The sequence below is a fragment of the Euprymna scolopes genome, chromosome 22 (assembly GCF_053919585.1).
Source record: "Euprymna scolopes isolate OS-2025 chromosome 22, ASM5391958v1, whole genome shotgun sequence".
Classification (NCBI taxonomy): Eukaryota; Metazoa; Mollusca; class Cephalopoda; order Sepiida; family Sepiolidae; genus Euprymna; species Euprymna scolopes.
The window spans coordinates 11022186-11041498 of record NC_136503.1 but is presented as its reverse complement, the minus strand read 5'-3'; the positions used below and the strand labels follow the sequence as shown (position 1 = coordinate 11041498).

At 36.6% G+C, this 19313-nt stretch overlaps 1 protein-coding gene across 20 annotated transcripts in view; it reads right to left on the bottom strand.

Annotated features, from left to right (window-relative positions):
* Nucleotides 1-19313, bottom strand: part of LOC145243887 (uncharacterized) — a 1140095-nt gene that overhangs the window by 261064 nt on the left and 859718 nt on the right. For all 20 annotated transcript variants that reach the window (XM_080106980.1, XM_080106982.1, XM_080106985.1 and 17 more), the window contains one exon: nucleotides 8462-8596. In XM_080106980.1, the coding sequence (XP_079963106.1) occupies nucleotides 8462-8596 (135 nt within the window). The remainder of the gene's footprint in view (nucleotides 1-8461; nucleotides 8597-19313) is intronic.

Below are 19313 nucleotides of genomic sequence, written 5' to 3'. Positions count from 1 at the left end.
ATAAAATTTGGAATGTTTTATCAAATCTAATTTTATACATGCTGCATGTAAAAGTCTTCAGATAAAGCTCTATAACACACACACACATAATTACCTACTAGATACCATACTCGTGTGTCTTTGGTTTTTCTGTATAAGGGTTTGTCAGGATAACCTGACATGGGGATATTTCACACTAAAAGCAAACCCTGATAAAACATTAAATATAATCAAAAATAAACCATGATGACTATACACTGACTCTTACGAGAAATCATGCACCTTCTCCTAGTAATGTTACCTTAAGTAAAAAATCTAAGCTGGACACTTCAACAGACTAGATGAATTCTTGTTCTAGAATCTAATAAAACCGAGAGCCTAAAAGAAAGATATACAATAAAAACGTTATCTGGTTAATTGCAGAAAGAAAAATTTATTTTCTTTGCTTTTTTACTAACTTTGTGTGTTTTTTTTTTTTTTACTCACATTCACCCCTAACAAGGCACTTGGACGTAAGGGGCTACTATTTGAGACCATGTCTAGGAAAGATTATATAGATGTTGGTTTACATTACATTTAAACTTCTGCATATCAGTACAGTCAAAGAAGCAGGTAGCAGGAAGGAAATTCCAAAGTCTAGCTGTTTGATAGAAGAAACTATTAGAGTAGATAGCTTTCTGGCATTTAGCGACATCAACAGTGAAGGGGTGTGATTCTGTTGCTAAGCAGGTTTTTCAGGGATGTGTACATTGAGGGGGCACAAGTGGAACGAATTCATCAGAGCATATTCGATTAAAATAGTTCTAAAACAGGCACAGAGATGCAACATTGTGCCAATGAAACAGGGGTTGGAGCTTAGCTGGCGAAGTGGGACCTATTAGATTGAAGACGTTTTTTTTTACCCTATCCAAGAAGGAGAGGATAGTGGTAGATGCACCAGCCCAGATGAAGCAACAATATTCCATGCATGGTATGCGAATGGTTGCCTTGTAGAGGTACAGAATACTTCCAGGTGTGAGTAGTCTTTTAGCTTGACCGAGGGAACCCACATTCTTTGCAGCAGTTTTTGCAATGTCCTCAATGTATTTGTTCCAGTTCATATTGCGCGTGAATGTTAAGCCAAGGAATTTGAAGGAAGAGCTCTAAGGTAGGGTGTTATTTGTCATGGATATCGATGGTTGGAAAGGCTTCTTGTAATTGTTAAAGGAGAGCAGCTTAGTCTTACTAGCATTAAATGTTATCACTCATTTGCGTCCCCATTCCACTATGATCTGGAGGTCATTTTCTAATGATTTTGCCATAGTCTTAGATTTATGTACATCCGTTCTTCCCTCGTACATGTTATAGAGCATTGTGCCATCAGCAAATGTACCCATCTCGGACACAATATTATCAGGGAGATTGTACAGAATAATCATGATTGAACACCTGCATATCTATGTATCTCATATAGAGATTAAATGTTGGTGCCAGGAAGGGGCCCCATTGATTTCTGAAAAACTTTGACTGAAATAAAATGAAATGAAACGTACATAACTCTGGAGAGTTTGAATTACGTAGACACCATCCTCCGATGTTTTTGGTCTCCGTCAGAACAACATGACATAAGGATACTTGCCTGTACAAGTAAATCCTGACCAGATATTCAAAATAACAAAGTATTCAAAGTCCAAACAAGATCCACTTGACATGGTTATACACTAGCTAATACAAGGAATGGTGCACCATCTAATGATCATACCTCAAATAACAGCATTTAGCTGGATACTCCACCAGACCAAATAAATTCTGGTCCTGGGATCCGGTTATTATTTATTTAAATTCTTAATCTATTCTCTACTTTCCCCTTTAATTTAATTTTAATCTTAGTTTGGATTCTCATTTTTCTTTTCTTTTTTTTTTTTTTTTCAATTTTAAAACCATTTTATATGAATATAGATTACTGGGAAGGGATGGACTTGTAAGCGATCCGCTTGATAAAAGCATAATCATTATGGCTTCTGTTAATTTAAAGCAAAGTGTAATAAACTGTGAACTTTGCTTTGTGGAAGCTATCAATGCACAATGTTCAAGGAGACACTTTGTACTGTTTATGTCGCAGGGCCTTATAGAGAAAGGCTAGTTTACTGAATCACATGAAATCATATGGTAGAGATCTATTGGAGACATAATGAATGCCTACTGGAGAAAACTGGAATGCCTACTAGACACTCTCCTCGAACCCAGCAATCAAGAGTTAAAACGAATGCATATTGCCATTTAGATACGATGATAGAGATTTAGAGCATTGTCTATTGTGTTAGAAATAACTATACAACTTATGTGGTCAGAGCAAGTAGAATTGGACATTGGTAATTTAAGAAATTTTCTTTGTGTTGGCAAAAACGTGTTGGAGACATATGTCTGAATATGTTCTGACGTCACAAAGAAAGATAGATAACAATATATTCATTTAAGTTAGAGTTAGTCAGTCAGGAGAGAGGAGAGTCAGTCAAAAGAGTTCGGAGTTGACAGAGAGTCAGGAGAGTTAAGGTAGCGGAAGCCCCTTTCGGAAGCGAACTAGAAAAGGAGACGAGACAATGTAATTATGTAAGGTATCGAAAATCTGATCATCATCTCATCCAGCTGGAATAAATGTCATCACATTATAAGTAAGCTTTTGTCTTCGTTTGTCATCCAATAAAAGATAATGTGTTTTGTTTATCGTTTTTGTAAATGAACATTATACGAAATACTCTTCCAAAGTGTTAACTGTCTGTATCCCCTCACCAATAATGAATTCCCTTTGCTGTGTTAAAAAGACCTGTCCAGTTCACATCTCTTCACATTCACATCTCCCCTATAAATAATATAAAATCTCCAAGAATTGTGTCATCGTCGTCGCCATGTACACTGTTATATAAATGTCTCATCCTCCGTTATATGTCTTACCCCCCCCCGATATAAAGACATTGATTTGGTATCCCACTATTTAATAATAATTGCTTCATATGGATAGATTTTGTGTCTATTTTTCATAAAATCTTATCCGCAAGTAGAGTTTTGTCACAAAGAATTTATTTTAATTCCAAACAACAAGTGACATTTGTATTATTTGGATTATTCATTCATAAGAGAAGATAAAGCCTAGGAGGGTGGACGTCCTAAAACTGAATACAATCGTAACTCAGCATGACAGCAAGTAGTAACAGCTGATTTATACAAATTACGTTTTTATACTATGGATGTTGGCAACCTTCAAGTGGTCTCTTCTGTGAGTCTCTGATTATAAAAATAAAAGAATTGGAAAAACAGACACCAACAACAGAATTGCGCAGCTCAAAAAGGTCGTAACATTCTCATTCTTTTGTCACCGGTATTTAACAACGCTAACCCAGGAAAGGTGTAGTCGAGATTGCACAACTCTTGCCATAAAACTTCCATGTACAGGTACTCTTACAGTGGGTACCCGTAGTCTGTCAAGACTAAAGGAAGCTAACATTATTATTTTTTTATTTTTCCCTTTTGTATCTTATCTAGTTCATCACTAAGTCATTAATATTTTTCTTGCTATGGATGTTTTTTTTTTTTTTTTTTTGCATTTTTACTCCAAACAAGGCATAGTGTAACTTTCATGTAGGAGGACATAATTTGCAGGGACACTATGAAGAGAGTTCAGCAGTAACATGTCTGTTTACATTACACTTGAACTTCTGCTTTCAATATAGTCAGGAAAGCAGGGACCCTGAAGGAAATTTTTTTTTTTTTTTTTTTTACATGGTGGTCACCACTTATCAAGGCCCGGAAGCCACTTGGGGATAAGGATTATTGCGTGTACAGTAATCAATGAGATAGTAACATAGTAATCGTTAGTATTGGAGATTTGATAAAGTGTCTTACTTAAGGAGCCGGTTCATCAGGAATTTGTTTATGTTGGACTTGAAGACATCCAAGTTGTAGTCAGGTGGGAAACGGGCAGACAGAAGAGAGTTCCACTGGTGTGCACACTTCTAAGAAAGAAGTTTTGTTCATGGAATCTACGTTTTGATTTAGGCACAGATAAAGAGTGAGGAAAATTATTAACAGTGGTTTCAGCTAGACAGGTGTTTTTGTGAAAGATTGGCAAGGGGGGACCAGAGATTGGAGCTCACACGAGCACTTGCCATGGAAGTAATGCTAAAATAAAGACAGACTCACAGCGTCTCTTCTGTGGGAGAGAGGTTGCAGGGAAGAGAAAAAGACATCCCCCACTAAGCTACAAAGTCTATTTTGTACTCTGTCAAGGCAGGATAGGCTGATTTTAGCAGCTCCTGTCCATATGTGGCAGCAGTACTCCATCCTTGGACGTACTTGGCTTTTATATAGATAGAGAATTGCATCATTAGTGAGATATCTTCTGGAGTGGTAGAGGGATCCCACCATTTTCCCAGAGACTTTGGCAACAGACTTGATGTACGTGTTCCATTTCAGGTCAGGAGTAAGGTTAAACCCAGAAGCTTGTCAAAACATGGAGCCTCCCCAAGACGAGAGCCATCCATTGCAATTGATGCCAGATGGGGATCAGAGCGTTGATGATGTAAAGATAGGAGCTTGGTTTTAGATGCATTAAAAGTAACCAGCCACCTCTTCCCCCACTGTACCACGTGCTCAAGATCAGAGGAGAGAGAATCAGAGAGAACTTTGCCATTTACAGCCTTTGATGTGTTGGCATAGATGGTCGTGTCATCAGCATAGATGTCAACGAATGATTTAAGTATGTGTTTTGGGAGATCGTTGATGTAGATCAGGAAGAGAGTTGGGCCCAGGATGGACCCCTGAGGGACTCCAGCATTAATACTCTGGACCTCTGATATCTGCCCATCAACCACTACTCTTATAAGCCTATCAGAGAGAAATGATTTAACAATTGAGAAAACATTTCCAGTTATACCGTAGCTGGAAATCTCATGAAGTAGGCCTTTATGCCATACCTTATTGAAAGCCTTTAATATGTCAAGAGCAATTGCCCTAGAAAGGAAGCCTTTGTCGAGAGATTCACTAATCCTATGAGATATAACTGTTAGCACATCTACTGTAGATCTAGCAGACCGGAAACCATATTGCATGTCACTAAGAAGGTTATTCCTGCTGAGGTGGTTGACTACTTCTCTATTTAATATGGATCCCAGCAGCTTTCTCATGACACACAGGAGACTTATTAGTCTGTACTGAGAGGGAGATGACTTATCACCTGAATTCTTAAATACAGGGGATACTGATGAGGTTTTCCCGGGTGTGTTCCAAAATTCCAAAGTCTAGCAATTAGAATTGAAGAAAGTATTAGAGTAGAAGGCTTTCTGGCATCTAGGGATCTCTACTATTTAGAGGTGGGATTTTGCTGCTTCTGTGGTTGTCAGGAGTACTTACATCATGGGAGGTACAAGGGCTTGTAGTTCGTTGGAGCACCTACCATTAAATTACTTGTAAAACAGGCAGAGGGATACAGCATTTTGTAGATCGGACAGAGGTTGAAGCCTAGCTGAGTGCAGGACCTATTAGGTTGGTGACTCTCATTTGAACCCTCTCTAAGAGTGGGAGACTAGTAGCAGATGCACCAGCCCAAATGTGGCAACAATACTCCATACATGGACGAATGGTAGTCTTGTAGACGTACAGGATACTCTCAGGCGTAAGTAACTTTCTACCATGGTAGAGAGAGCCCACTTTCTTTGCAGCAGCCTTGGCAATACTCTCAATGTATCTGTTTCAACTCATGTCTCCTGTGAATGTTAAGCTGAAGAGTTTGAATGGACTACTTTCAGATAATATATCATTAGCCATGGCTATTAATGGTTGAGAAGGTTTCTTGTAATTATTAAAGAAAAGGAACTTAGTCTTGACAGCATTGAATATGACCATCCATTTTTGTTCCCATTCCACTACAGACTGAAGGTCTTTCTCTAGGATTTCCGCCATTACCTCGGATATGTGTTTTTTTTTTCGTTTTCCCCTCATATCTGTTATAGAGCGTGGTGTCGTTAGCAAATATACCCATTTCAGAGATTATTTTATCAGGGAGGTCATTTATGAATATCAGGAATGATAAAGATTCAAGGCACACTTGCATTTATATCATATTGTTTTGACATATGACCATCGGGGACAAACTGGATTTTACACTTATGTAAGAAGGATTTAATTATGTTAAGTATTTGTCCAGTATATTATATATGGAAGCGCATGTATAGTCTATTAATATTAAAAATTTTTCAGAAATATATTTAGCTTATTTTATATTGTAATGTAATAAATTTTTTAAAATACATTTATAAATAAATTTAATAAATAAAAAAAATAGATTTATAAATAAATTTAATAAATTAAAAAAATACATTTATAAATAAATTTAATAAATAAAAAAAGTACATTTATAAATAAATTTAATAAATTAAAAAAAAATACATTTATAAATAAATTTAATAAATTAAAAAAAAAATACATTTATAAATAAATTTTAATTCTTTGAAATATTATTTGAAAATAAAACTAAGAAAAAAATAGTACATAAATTATTAAATTACTTTTTCGTTGCTTTCAAGCGAATCTATGATGCCATGTACACTCCACTAAGCTCCAGCCTCTGTCTCATCACAACAGTGTTGCATTATTGTGCTTGTTTTACAAATACTTCCATGAAATGTGTTCCGCCGAACTTACTGCAATTTTGCCCCACTGTTACATTGCCGGGGTTCTGTATAACTTGGAGGTGTGCATCGTGAGTGTATATCAAAAATGGATGTATAACGAGGGGCGCAAACCGTTTGTATGTTATATAGTCGTCTATGTAATGTTCATTACGTGTGTGCATGCGTGTATATTTTTAACACATATAACAGATCTATCTACCTTCAACAACAGGTCAACAAACGGAACATATAATATTTTATCACAAACATTTTTGTTACTTACAAAGGCACGAAACATCTGGGGAACTAAATCTTTCCAAACAGGGGAAAATTACCTTCTTCCATCTAGGGATATTAGTTGGCAAACTGGTCAAGGCTGAAGTGGAGATTCGCCCAAAGAAATGACGAGAAGGTTCTGGTTATATTTTCGGGCAGCTTTTATTCTCAATGCTTTCCTGTTGGAAGATTGCACATGTCTTTAGATCTGGCTTCTTCCCCCGACAGGGCCATTACAGGCCCTGTCTCCAACGCTCCACTTTCTTCGTCCATCTACCGTTTCTCCCTAACTCTGTCTCTCTGTTTATATACATTCAAATTAATCCTTGCTATGATGTAATTCAACTCACATCTTTTAACATGTGACTTTTGATTCACGTTTTACTATCTGTTATAGAAACATATTTTGTTTAGCCAACCTAAGTTAACCTAAATATTTTATTAACATTCCTATCTTTCAAAATATTCTCTCTGCATACCTTTTTCTACATAACAGTTAACAAAACAATAATAATATTCATTATCTGCATTTTACTTTTTACTTTTTAATATTACAGTTGATTTTCCTAAATTGACCATCAGCAAGCAACCTGCTGTTGCCCCAACATAATCTAACACCACAATGTAGATACATGCAACCAACCCTATTAGAAGCACAATCCCACCCATCCACTGTCGAGGTTCTCAGATGCTGAAAAACTTTCTACTCAAATAGCTTCTTTTTTTTGACATCTTGTGTTTGGAATTCCTTCCATACTCTTTGTTTCTACGTCTGTATGAACATATTATTACATTTAAATGTGATATAAGTTAAAATATTTAAATGTAATATAAGTTAACATATTGCTACACAACTCCCCACTTAGAAGTTCCCTATAAATATGACTCCTAATCAACATAGCCTCTTATGTCTCCATGGCTATATGTCTCCTTTGGAGTGAATAAAGTTTTGTTTTTTTTTTAAAATAGGGACTAACAGATGTTAACAGTTGTATTAACGAAGGAAGAAGTGCATTATTTTGACTTATAACAAGAACACAAGTCCGTTGTGAGGTTGCATACCTCTGCCTGAAAATGTAAGGATGGGTCAAAATCTTATCGGGATCTTACTTTTACATATTATATTAAGTTTTTCCACAATTATGCCATGAAAATTTTGGTAACTCAAAAAACTATTTATCTAACCAGGTTGATATTTTCATTGGTTATTACTGTTTTCAAAAGCTTCGAATCTATACATCTTGGTGATGTAAGATATGGGACTTTATTGGCTACAATATGGGCCAACTAGCGAGTCTCTATGATGAACAGAATCAAAGTTATCACCAAAAGTTTGATATTCACCTTTTCTATGATCTTAACTTTGACCTTGAGATAAAACTGATTTAATTTTAGACTAAGACCATGATTGATATTTAGACCAAGTTTAGTGACAATTAGTCAAGCAATGTGAATGCTAGACTGTATACAAACAAACAGTGACAAATCAACAAAGCCGACCGAAAATATAACCTCCTTAATGAAGGTGATAGCAAGAAAAGAGTTTGGTGAAGGAAACCTACCTTTCTGGAAAGCCACCCTGTGGAAGATCGACTTTGATGCCGACAGAGTGCATAACTGTCTCCATGGAGGCCTGATCATTTTGATTGAGGACAATGATAGAGGGAGGCAAGAAATACTGTCCATTTGGAAATACGCTGGAAAAAAGAAAAAAAAAACGTATAAATGTATAAATTGATATAAATATATACACAGATCAAAAGAAAAGATAAAAGTTATGTTGTGTCAGCATTCTTCTTAAACATTTGCAGCAAGAACTCGCTTTTCTACAACCACAGTAGACGACTTTCCTTTCTCTCCACACCAAAGCTTCCATGAACAAAGTTTCTTTCTTAGATCGTCTCGTCTGTGGAATAAAATAGAAAAATACCACAAAGTTGCTTCCCAGCCGACTACAACATCGTCGTCTTCACATCTAATGTAAACAAATACGTGTTCAGATGTATTCTTGGATAATCAATTCCTCTTCAGAAATCTTCTGAACATTCCAGTTATTACCAATCCGCGTACCGCGGCACCCAACCTCCAAAAAATAATCTCTTTAACATTTGTCATTGATTAACCCCTGAGTCTTGGTAAGCAGTGACTAATTAGTAATTAAAAAAAAAATTTTTTTAATGTAATAATGCGTAAGTAACATAACACAATATGTCTAAAAATAAATACTTCATATATCTGCATATATATGATGCATATAATACTAATACTAAAATTTTGATAAACTGGCTTGGTTGTTTGCGCATTGAATGTTGAAAGGATGGGTGGATGAAATGAGAAGTGGTAGGAGGAAGATAAGAAGGGGATATAAATAAATGATGTGAAATATAAGTCATTATTTAAACTCTTGTTTTTCTGCTAAGTCATCATGACAACAAGGTTTTTGATTGGATGATGTACGTATAATGTTTTCAGAAGTAACCGGGTTCTGGTGCAAATCTGGTAGGAGTCAGTATAAGTATCCAGCAGTCTCTGGTCGTCTCTGCTTCTGTATATGGCAAACAAAGCGTGTCTTGCATGGAACCATAAAGCAATAGAATGCTAATGACAATGTTACGCATTATTCGTTTGCATATATTAAGCCAAACTTTATCCATTTTTGCAGGCAACCACTGAGCCTTGCTATTCTTGGTGTCAGGGTGAAAGTCTACAATTTTTTTTAGGTTAACCAATAGCTGTGATCAACGTGAAGAACTTCATTAAGATCAGAGAATTCTGAGGCATAATCTTTATGAGCTTTATGCAGAAATCTGACTCACTTAACAGCAATAACAAGAGCAACGTTTGAGACAATAAAACCGTATGTTTATTTTTTGTTGTTCGTAATGTTCCTTTTATTATTGGTGTTATCTTGACTTTGCTAATCTTCAATATCCCTTGCAACTCTCTGGCTAGCTCTGTGTGCTGTTGTTGTTGTTGTTGTTGTTGTCATTATTATTATTATTACTATAATAATAATAATAATAATAATAATAATAATAATAATTATTATTATTATTATTATTGGCTCATATGGAGCTTTCACACTAGTTAACAAACGATCTGATTGGAAACCTGTGGTGTTCTCGTGAAGCTCAGTGACAACAAGTCTCCCAAGACGTCCAGCTCTCTCCACCTCCTTCGATAGCATTTGCAAATGAATTTGCATCATCGCAACAGCCGCTTACCATTGATTTCTCGCTGGTAGTGGCCAATGGTTTATACTGGATTTTGAGTGGCACTCAGTCTCCCCAAGGTCCCAGTTCTCTTTGCGCTTGTCCAGCCGAGGTCTGGTTAGTGCTCGTTCCTCAGTCTTTCAGTCCTTCTTGACCCTTCTCGGCCCTTTGGTATCACTTTTTTATTGGGGGGAACGGTGATGAAACAATGGGAGGGATGCATGATGGGGGTGTAAAACTTGTAGATATGCAGCTTCGGTGTTCTTCATTCCCTGTAACGCTTATTCGTTATATTGTCTTGTATTATTCTCCGCATTCAAGGGTTTTCCTAAATATTTCAGTCATTTTCATTATCGTTAGTCGTTGTACTTTTGCAGTTATTCCTCTGATTCCAATTTCTGACATTCTTTTTTCGAAGTTTTTCGGAATTGTTCCTAGTGCTCCTACTATTATCGGTACTATTTTGATTTTCTTCATCATCCAAATCCCTTTTAACTCTCTGGCTAGCTCTGTGTATTTGCTTCGTTTCTCCTTTTCTTTCATACTCACCCTGTGGTCAGCTGGGACAGCAAAGTCTACGATTTTACAGGATTTTTCTTTCTTGTTAATTATTACGACATCTGGTCTTTTTGTTGGGATGGGTTTGTCCGTCTGTATGTCCATGTCCCATAGGATTTTGTGGTTCTCGTTTTCAAGTGCTGTTGCGGGTTTATGCTTGTACCATTTGTCTGTATGCTCAAAATGCAGTTGTTTGCACAATTCCCAGTGTACCGCCCTCCCCACTTGGTCATGCCTGTTTTTGTATTCCTTTTGGGCCAGTTTGCTGCATTCACTTATTATTATTATTATTATTATTATTATTATTATCATTATTATTATTATCATCATTATTATTATTATTATTATTATCATCATTATTATTATTATCATCATTATTATTATTATTATTATCATCATTATTATTATTATCATCATTATTATTATTATTATTATTATCATCATTATTATTATTATTATCATCATTATTATTATTATTATTATTATTATTATTATTATTATTATCATCATCATTATTATTATTATTATTATTGCTATGTAATAAAAAAATCTAAGAATGATGTACTAAATAACGATAAAAAAAAAACTGAAAATGTAAAATAAAATCGTTCATAGTTTTGCAATTATTAATGAATAGGAGAATTAGTTAATAAATTTGAAGGCGATAATTTCATAATATGCTGCTTTTTAATGAAAAACGCTTCTAGTTGTTAGCAGTTGTCATGACAATTATTTAATTTTTTTAAATCAATAAATAATAGAGCATTAATTATTGGAAGGAAACTTAAAATGACAAACATCAGCCGATCAAAAAAATATGATTTCAATACTTTGAAAAAAAAAAAAAAAAAAAAAAAAACCCAAAAAACGAAGAAACAACACAAACGCTGGTTTCATTTTTGGAACTTTATTGATTAAAAATATAAATTAAATAAAAAATAAAACTCGTTAACTATTTTTGTTGTTGTTGCTGTAGGGTTTTATGACATGTTAACCATTTAGTGCTGAAATTATAAAACGAAATTTTTATGTATATTTTTTAAACTTTTGTTTGTCTGCATATTTCCTAACGATTTTTGTATATAATTAATTAACAGTTTAATTTGAATTTCTGTTACATACAGCAAGTACCTAAATGGTTACTTATTTAATATTAGTCAGAATCAATGTTGCTTAACTTTGGAGATACTATAGGAGATATTATAAGGAACAAATGTGTCCATGTACAGAGTCGGCAAAAAGAAAGTCCGCACTTGTAATTTTTTCAAAAACTGCAAATTTAAGCTAAATTTAATGTAACTGTTTACACAACCTATACCTCATTTGATTCGCCTTTTATTCCTCTATAATTTTACCTGTTCACATTTGACTTTTAATTGGAATATTTTAGTGTTCACGTCAATTTAAAAAAATAACTTCAAATTGAGGAGGCAAAAAGAAAGTCCGCACAATGGAAAATTGTTATTTAAATGTAACTTTAGGACATTAATGCAACACAAATACAACAGGAACACAATGAACTAGTTAATATTTAGTAGCATAGCCCTTCTGCAATTTGACAGTCTGCAATCTTTTGGGAATTACTTGAATTAGACCGTAGCAATACTCTGTGGAAAGGGCATCCTACTTTTCTTTAATTTTTGTCCAAAGTTCTTCCAAATTTGAAATTTAATAATTGCGTAGCTGTTGCTTGATGTAATGCCTTACGTTTTCGATAGGATTGAGGTCTGGAGATTGTCCAGGCTAATCCAAACACGGAATATCATGCTTTTCCAGGAAAACTCTTGACATTCCAGCTGTGTGAATGGGAGCATTATCCTGCATGAAGATGGGATTATCATCCAAATTCCACCAAAGTAGGGTAAAAAATGTTCAGTCAACATATTAATGTACTTGGTCGAATTAATTCGACCTTGCAAGCGAACTATAGGCGTTATAGGTGAAAAAACTTTGTATGGATCTTTGCTATGATAGAGTGCAGAGAACTAAGTATTGTGGTAGCCGTTCGATGCACAATTAAGGATTAATAGTGGTTAGTCACCACAACACTACATTTACTCTAGAAATTTTCTCGAGAACTACTGGGCTGATACTGCTGAAATTTTCTCTAGACCTTTGTTATGATAAGGTGCAGCGAACTAAGTATTATGGTATCGATTCGATGCGTAATTATTAGGGATTAATAAGGATTAGTATTTCATTTAAAAATGAGCACCAATGTTATCATATTCAACCATCATTTTGGTATAAAACACTCATTCTAATGGTCTATAAATTTGGTCCATTTTTAACAGGATAAAAAATCTAATAGCCTTATATTTTCTGTTTTTTTTTTGTTGTTTCTATTGTTGTTTCATCAAACTGTTTTTGTTTTAGGAAATACAAGTGGTGTAATGGATACTGATTCAGACTTTGGAATTTGCTATGTCAAGTTCATTTATGCTGCAAAGTTTAAAGGGTTAGCAACTTTTATTAAATAAAATGCTTACAGTAGGTATTCTGTTATGGCATAAACCACATAAAAAAAAAAGGTTGATATGCCGGAAAACAGACAGATGAAAGCAAATGATACTTAGATAATGATATCTATCTTATAAGTATTCTTATAAGTAGTGCTTATAAGAAGCAGACATATAGAAAGAAAGAAAAAAACATAGAATGATATATATATATATATTTTATTTTAAGCCCCCTCCCTCTTTGGGTAGAGCATTGTCGTAAGTAATCTCACCCACTACTTAATTGGTTGAAAAATGCGACGTTTGCTCTTTGTTTATAAACAAGCGGTTAAAGCACTGTAAAAGTATTGGATAAATGTTTGTTTAAATAGACATTTGGCGAGATAATTTACGGGCGCCACTCCCGTGGGTCGATCAGTAGAACTGCTGACTATCAACGTGATGGTTCTAGGTTCAATCCTCGGTTTGGGAGAGGTGCTAGTCTAGCGACACTGATGAGTTGTGATACAACGAAACAGGACTGTATGTTGATGACTACAAATATATATATATATATATATATATATATATATATATATATATATATATATGTGTCTGTGTGTGTGTATGTGTTCAGTGAGAAAGAGGAAGGTGAAGGTAATATATATATATATATATATATATATATATATATATATAAATTAAATCAGGCCCAAAAATCCCTTTTCCAATTAAACCCAAAACTAACTGCAATTGTAATAGCAAACATCTTTGCCCACTCAATAATGATTGCATCCATAAAGATGTTATATATTCATGCACAATTACAGAGCTCCCACGGAATTCTCCCATAACAGACACTAATATTTTGTCACCAAGTTATCCCTCTTCCCACCCTTCATCTGATATATTTACTAATCCAATAAACCATTCAAGCAGCCCTTCTATTTACAATCATACAACTAGCAATAATAATAATAATAATAATAACAATGAGAATAATAATATTTCTCCTAACAGCCATCCTAACACTAACAACACTCATTATCCCCCCAAAACAGTCCTCCTACAATTATTGTCCTGTTCTTTGTTCATCGCAATGACAAAATTCAAACTATTTCCCCAGTAAAAATCAGCAAATTAATATTAATTTCAGACTTTGAGCTGTTAATAAAGTACATACATATATTGACGCTACTTCAACATTAATTAAGAAAAGAATATCAAACCACACTTCCTTTTTAACAACCAAAATTCTAATAATAACCTAGGAACTTCTCTAACTACTTTAATTAAACAACTTTATTCTAACAATATCCCCTTCTCAATTAAATGGAGTATCCTAAAAAAGGTTAAGTCTTATACTCCAGGCTCTAAGTCATGTCGCCTCTGCACAACTGAAGCTATAACTATAATTACTTCCCCTCAAAGTAGTAATATAATAAAAATTAACAAAAATACAGAACAGAGCTAGGAATACCTTTCTTTATACTATAGAAGACAGAAGAACTTTATTTAAGTAGTATACTTAATATATGCAATCACCGTACGCTTGCTTGTATTAAAGTGTCCTCCATGATACCCATACCATACCAAACCACTGCACGTGGCTCATAATTTAACTGTCACTATTTGTAACTGCAATATACAAAATCCCAGCTGTGATACTAGGGCTAATTTTCTGAATAAATGCAACACTCTGCGCCTGACCTTAATGACTACAATTCCAAATCCCAACGAACTAGCTGTTCCTATAACTGGGTGGAAAAAACCTAATAGCTAGCTACGAAATCTTATACATTTTACCTCCAAGACGATTGCGTTTGTCTTACCTGCATGCAAAAAAAAAAAAAGAAAAAAAAAAAAAAGTTCCCTCTTCCTCAAACTAAACCTTACCTGTAACTCAAAAATCCTAATGGAAATCTATCTGTAAATAAATAACCCCTCTTCTCTTGAACGCTAACAATCTACTCCTTCCAACCTATCCGCCACTAAACTCCCACATTGCCCCGCATCTGTAGTGGAATCGCTAACTTTCAGCCCCTAATCCCTCACATGCAAAATGTTTTAATAGCCATTACTAAACATCTATACATTTCTACCTCTAAGGCATGCATTACAGCTCATTCCTATCCAGTAAGGGATTTAACAGCCTATGCACACAGAGGCAGGTACTTAACAGCCAAAGTACTCAGAAACAAAGCGATCTACACTACACAACTGTCTCCGAGTTTTGCAACGATTAATACGTTATTGAAACGACACTCCTTGTTATGCAAAATGCCCCATGACTCTTACTAGAAAATAACTACAACTTCAACTCTATTCGCACCTACTGAAAACCTGCCCATATATCTATTCACCTAATTATGCATGACTCTAAACTTGCTGTCTTATCCATACTATATTGCACTTACATCTTAACCCTCCTATCATCTAAAATAGCGCGGGCACAACTCGTAGCTCAATTCTTAATACCTACTCATACTGTAACATTATCCTAGACCTAAGCTAACATAAAAAAAAGAAAAAAAAAAGGGTAAGACTAAAATCACATTATCTCCTCCCTAACAAGCCCTCTTACAATCATAGACGCTTACACTGCATGAACTTCACCCACCCCCTTTATCCATTAACAAGTAAATAGCATGTCCCTAAATCACTTAGAGGAGTGTAACTAATCAGTAGAGATATAATCCCCCACAAACTAACCCAGTAACACTAACCACGCGGGGTCGCAGAAATACCTGGATTAAAACATAGGCGCGGAGAAAACCCTCTCAGGGCTGACAGACCCAGTAGGTCTTCCCAGATCATCCGTCTAGGAGAAGGAAAACTCTGAAACTAAACCAAAGGGGAGAGAGGCCTCTTCAGTCTTGGATGACAACCTTCCTAGAGCTGGTGACTCAAACAAATTCACCGGTTTGCAAACCTAAATTGCTTATTGTCTATCGCTCGGCTTCCATACTCCTTCTTTGCCTATTAGTCAAGCGCAGAGACACTATCTCGGTGATTCGACAGAAACACCCAGCGGTAGATCTTGTTTCCTGGCTAGGGCAACAAACGCCGTTCTTCCCCATTCCCAGCACGCCCCACCCCTAAAACTGAGCATTTGGGAGTGCTTGAGTATAAGATATGCCTGAGCGATTAGATTGGGTTGACCTTCTTCTAATGGGTTGAGGGTACCGGATTGACAGTTCCTGGCTGCTGTTCCCGACTGGTAGTACAGGAGCCCTAACTCTTTGGTAGCGCTTAGAGCGGCTGCTCCATCAACAGTTGAATAATATCGGGTTGTTTGTAGTGCCATGACGCGCATGGAAAGGGACCCTGCACTCATCCCCGGTGGGCTTTCCTGAGGCCACAATCCTAATTGGAGAAAGGTCAGCTGATGGTCTACTTGTGATGCATGTCTGAAGCTCTGCATAACCTCTTGTTTAGCTCCCCCTTACCGAAACTTTAAAAAAAAAATATGACGACAGTACAATTTAAAAATAAGCTTAAACCAGGATTAGGGACAAACAAATTCAACTTGCCTCCTCCCTTGAGGCTCTCATTCACAAATATCCGTGGGCTTAGAACTAACTTAGCTGATGTTGAAGCATTTCTCTTAACAAATACCCCGGATATCTTAGCACTAAGTGAGACTAACCTACACTCCTCCATTCCCTCTAACCACTTTAACATGCCTGGATATCTCCCACTCTGCCGTAAGGACTCTGACAGACATATGCACGGACTTGGAGTTTACATTCGTAATACCCTTCCCTCGACTAGAGAAACAAACCTAGAAACAGATGATCAAGCTTTTATGTGCTTTAGACTAAACATGCAACACAATATTAGCTACTATTATTTTCTCTACCGCTCTCCCTCGACTCAGGACTGCTCCATAATAAACAAAGTATCTGACAGCATAGACACGGCACTGTCCCTCGACACTAGCGCACAAATACATGTATTTGGTGACTTTAATGTCCACCACAAAAACTGGCTTGGATTCTCTACTCACACAGATGCAGCGGGCAGCACAACACATAGCTTCGCTATATCTCACTCCCTATCACAAGTTGTTACCTTTCCAACCCGTTTCCCTGACCAGGAAGAACAACACGCATCACTTCTAGATCTGTTTTTGACCACAGTTCCCGATGACTGCATAACGAAGGCCCACAGCCCACTTGGGAACGCTGATCATGCAGTGATAATGGTTGAAATCGCCCTAAACTCTAGACCCATAACTGAAGAGCCAGTGCTCAAAACAACGAGATATTATAAAAAGGCTGACTGGGAAGTCATCAGGGAACTAATTAGAGATGCTCCATGGAAAAATATTTTTTCTCTTCCTGCTGAACAATGTGCAAACGAGACCACTGACTGGTTCAAAACTGCAATCGAAGTGTATGTTCCCATGCAGAAATTTTATAGTAAGCCCCACTCTCCCCAATGGTTTACGTCGACTTGTGCAACTGCCATTGCTCAAAAGCAGCATGCATACCGTAGGTTTAACCGACATCAGTCTAGTTCAAACAAACTGAAGTATATAGAAGCTAGAAATAACGTTAAGAAAGAAATAGCGACAGCTAAGAGAGAATTTACGGAAACCACTAAAAAGCGCATCGAAGCACAAAAACTAGGAACTCGAGACTTCTGGAAAATCTACAACAGTGTAGTAAATAATGGGCAATCAACAATTCCCCCACTAACCAACAATCACGAGGTTGTCTCCTCAGCAACTGACAAGGCTAACATGCTTGCCAGTCGGTTTGCCTCAAACTCCACACTGGACCCTTCCAACCTCCCCCTACCTGACTTTCCTATGCGGACAGACGCCACACTAGACGATCTGAAAACCACCCCTGCTCAGGTGCATGCTATCATAAAAAACCTTGACACTTCAAAAGCATGTGGACCCGATCTTATCCCAGCTGTGCTATTAAAAAAGTGCTCAGCCGAAGTAGCTCCAGTTCTCTCCAAACTCTACAACAAATGCCTTAATGAAGCTTGCTTTCCGGGCTGTTGGAAAACTGCTTCTGTTGTACCAGTATTCAAGAATTCTGGCGAAAGGACAGACCCATAAAATTATCGCCCCATTAGCCTCCTCCCACTTTTTGCCAAAATATTTGAGACAATAATTAACCATGCTCTAGTCCATCATCTTACAGATGCTAAACTACTGACTGACAAACAATATGGATTTAGACAAGCCCGTTCCACAGCAGACATCCTAACTGTGATCTCTGAACATATATACCATTCACTGGACAAAGCGGGGGAGGGCAGAGCGGTAGCTCTAGATATATCTAAGGCTTTTGACAGGGTAGGGCATGAGGGTCTCCTCAGTAAAATCAGATCATACGGTATCACTGGTAGAATACTTAACATAATTAAATCCTTCTTAGATAAGAGAAAAATCCAGGTTGTCCTCGACGGTCGTACATCTAAACAATATGATATAAATGCGGGGGTGCCCCAGGGTTCTATCCTTGGACCTCTATTGTTCCTGATATTCATAAATGACCTCCCCGACAACATTGCTTCTGAGATGGGTATATATGCTGATGACACTACACTCTATGGCAGGCACGACAGGAAGACGAATGAACACATTTCTAAAGAAATGGCAGAAACACTAGAAGAAGACCTCCAATCTGTAGTGGAATGGGGACAAAAGTGGTTGGTCGCGTTCAATGCTGCCAAGACTAAACTAGTTTCATTCAATAATTACAAGAAACCCTCTCTACACCCATAGAAATGGCCAACGACTCTTTATCTGAGAGTCCATCTTTCAAACTCCTTGGTCACAGGAAACATGAGTTGGAACAATTACATTGAAGGCATTGTCAGGGCCGCTGCAAGAAAGGTGGGCTCTCTCTACCGAGCTAGAAAACTACTAACACCCGAAAGTATCCTGTACCTCTATAAGGCCACCATTCGCCCATGTATGGAGTATTGCTGCCACATCTGGGCTGGTGCATCTGCTACTAGTCTCTCGCTCCTTGACAAGGTTCAAAAGAGAGTCGCAAACCTGATAGGCCCTGAACTGGCATCTAAGCTTCAGCCTCTGTCCCATCGACGAAATGTTGCATCTCTCTGCCTTTTCTACAAGTATTTTAGTGGTGAATGCTCGTACGAACTGCAATCACTTGTGCCCCCACGACGTGAGCACCCTCGACAAACCTGAGAGGCTGCTAAATCCCACCCCCACA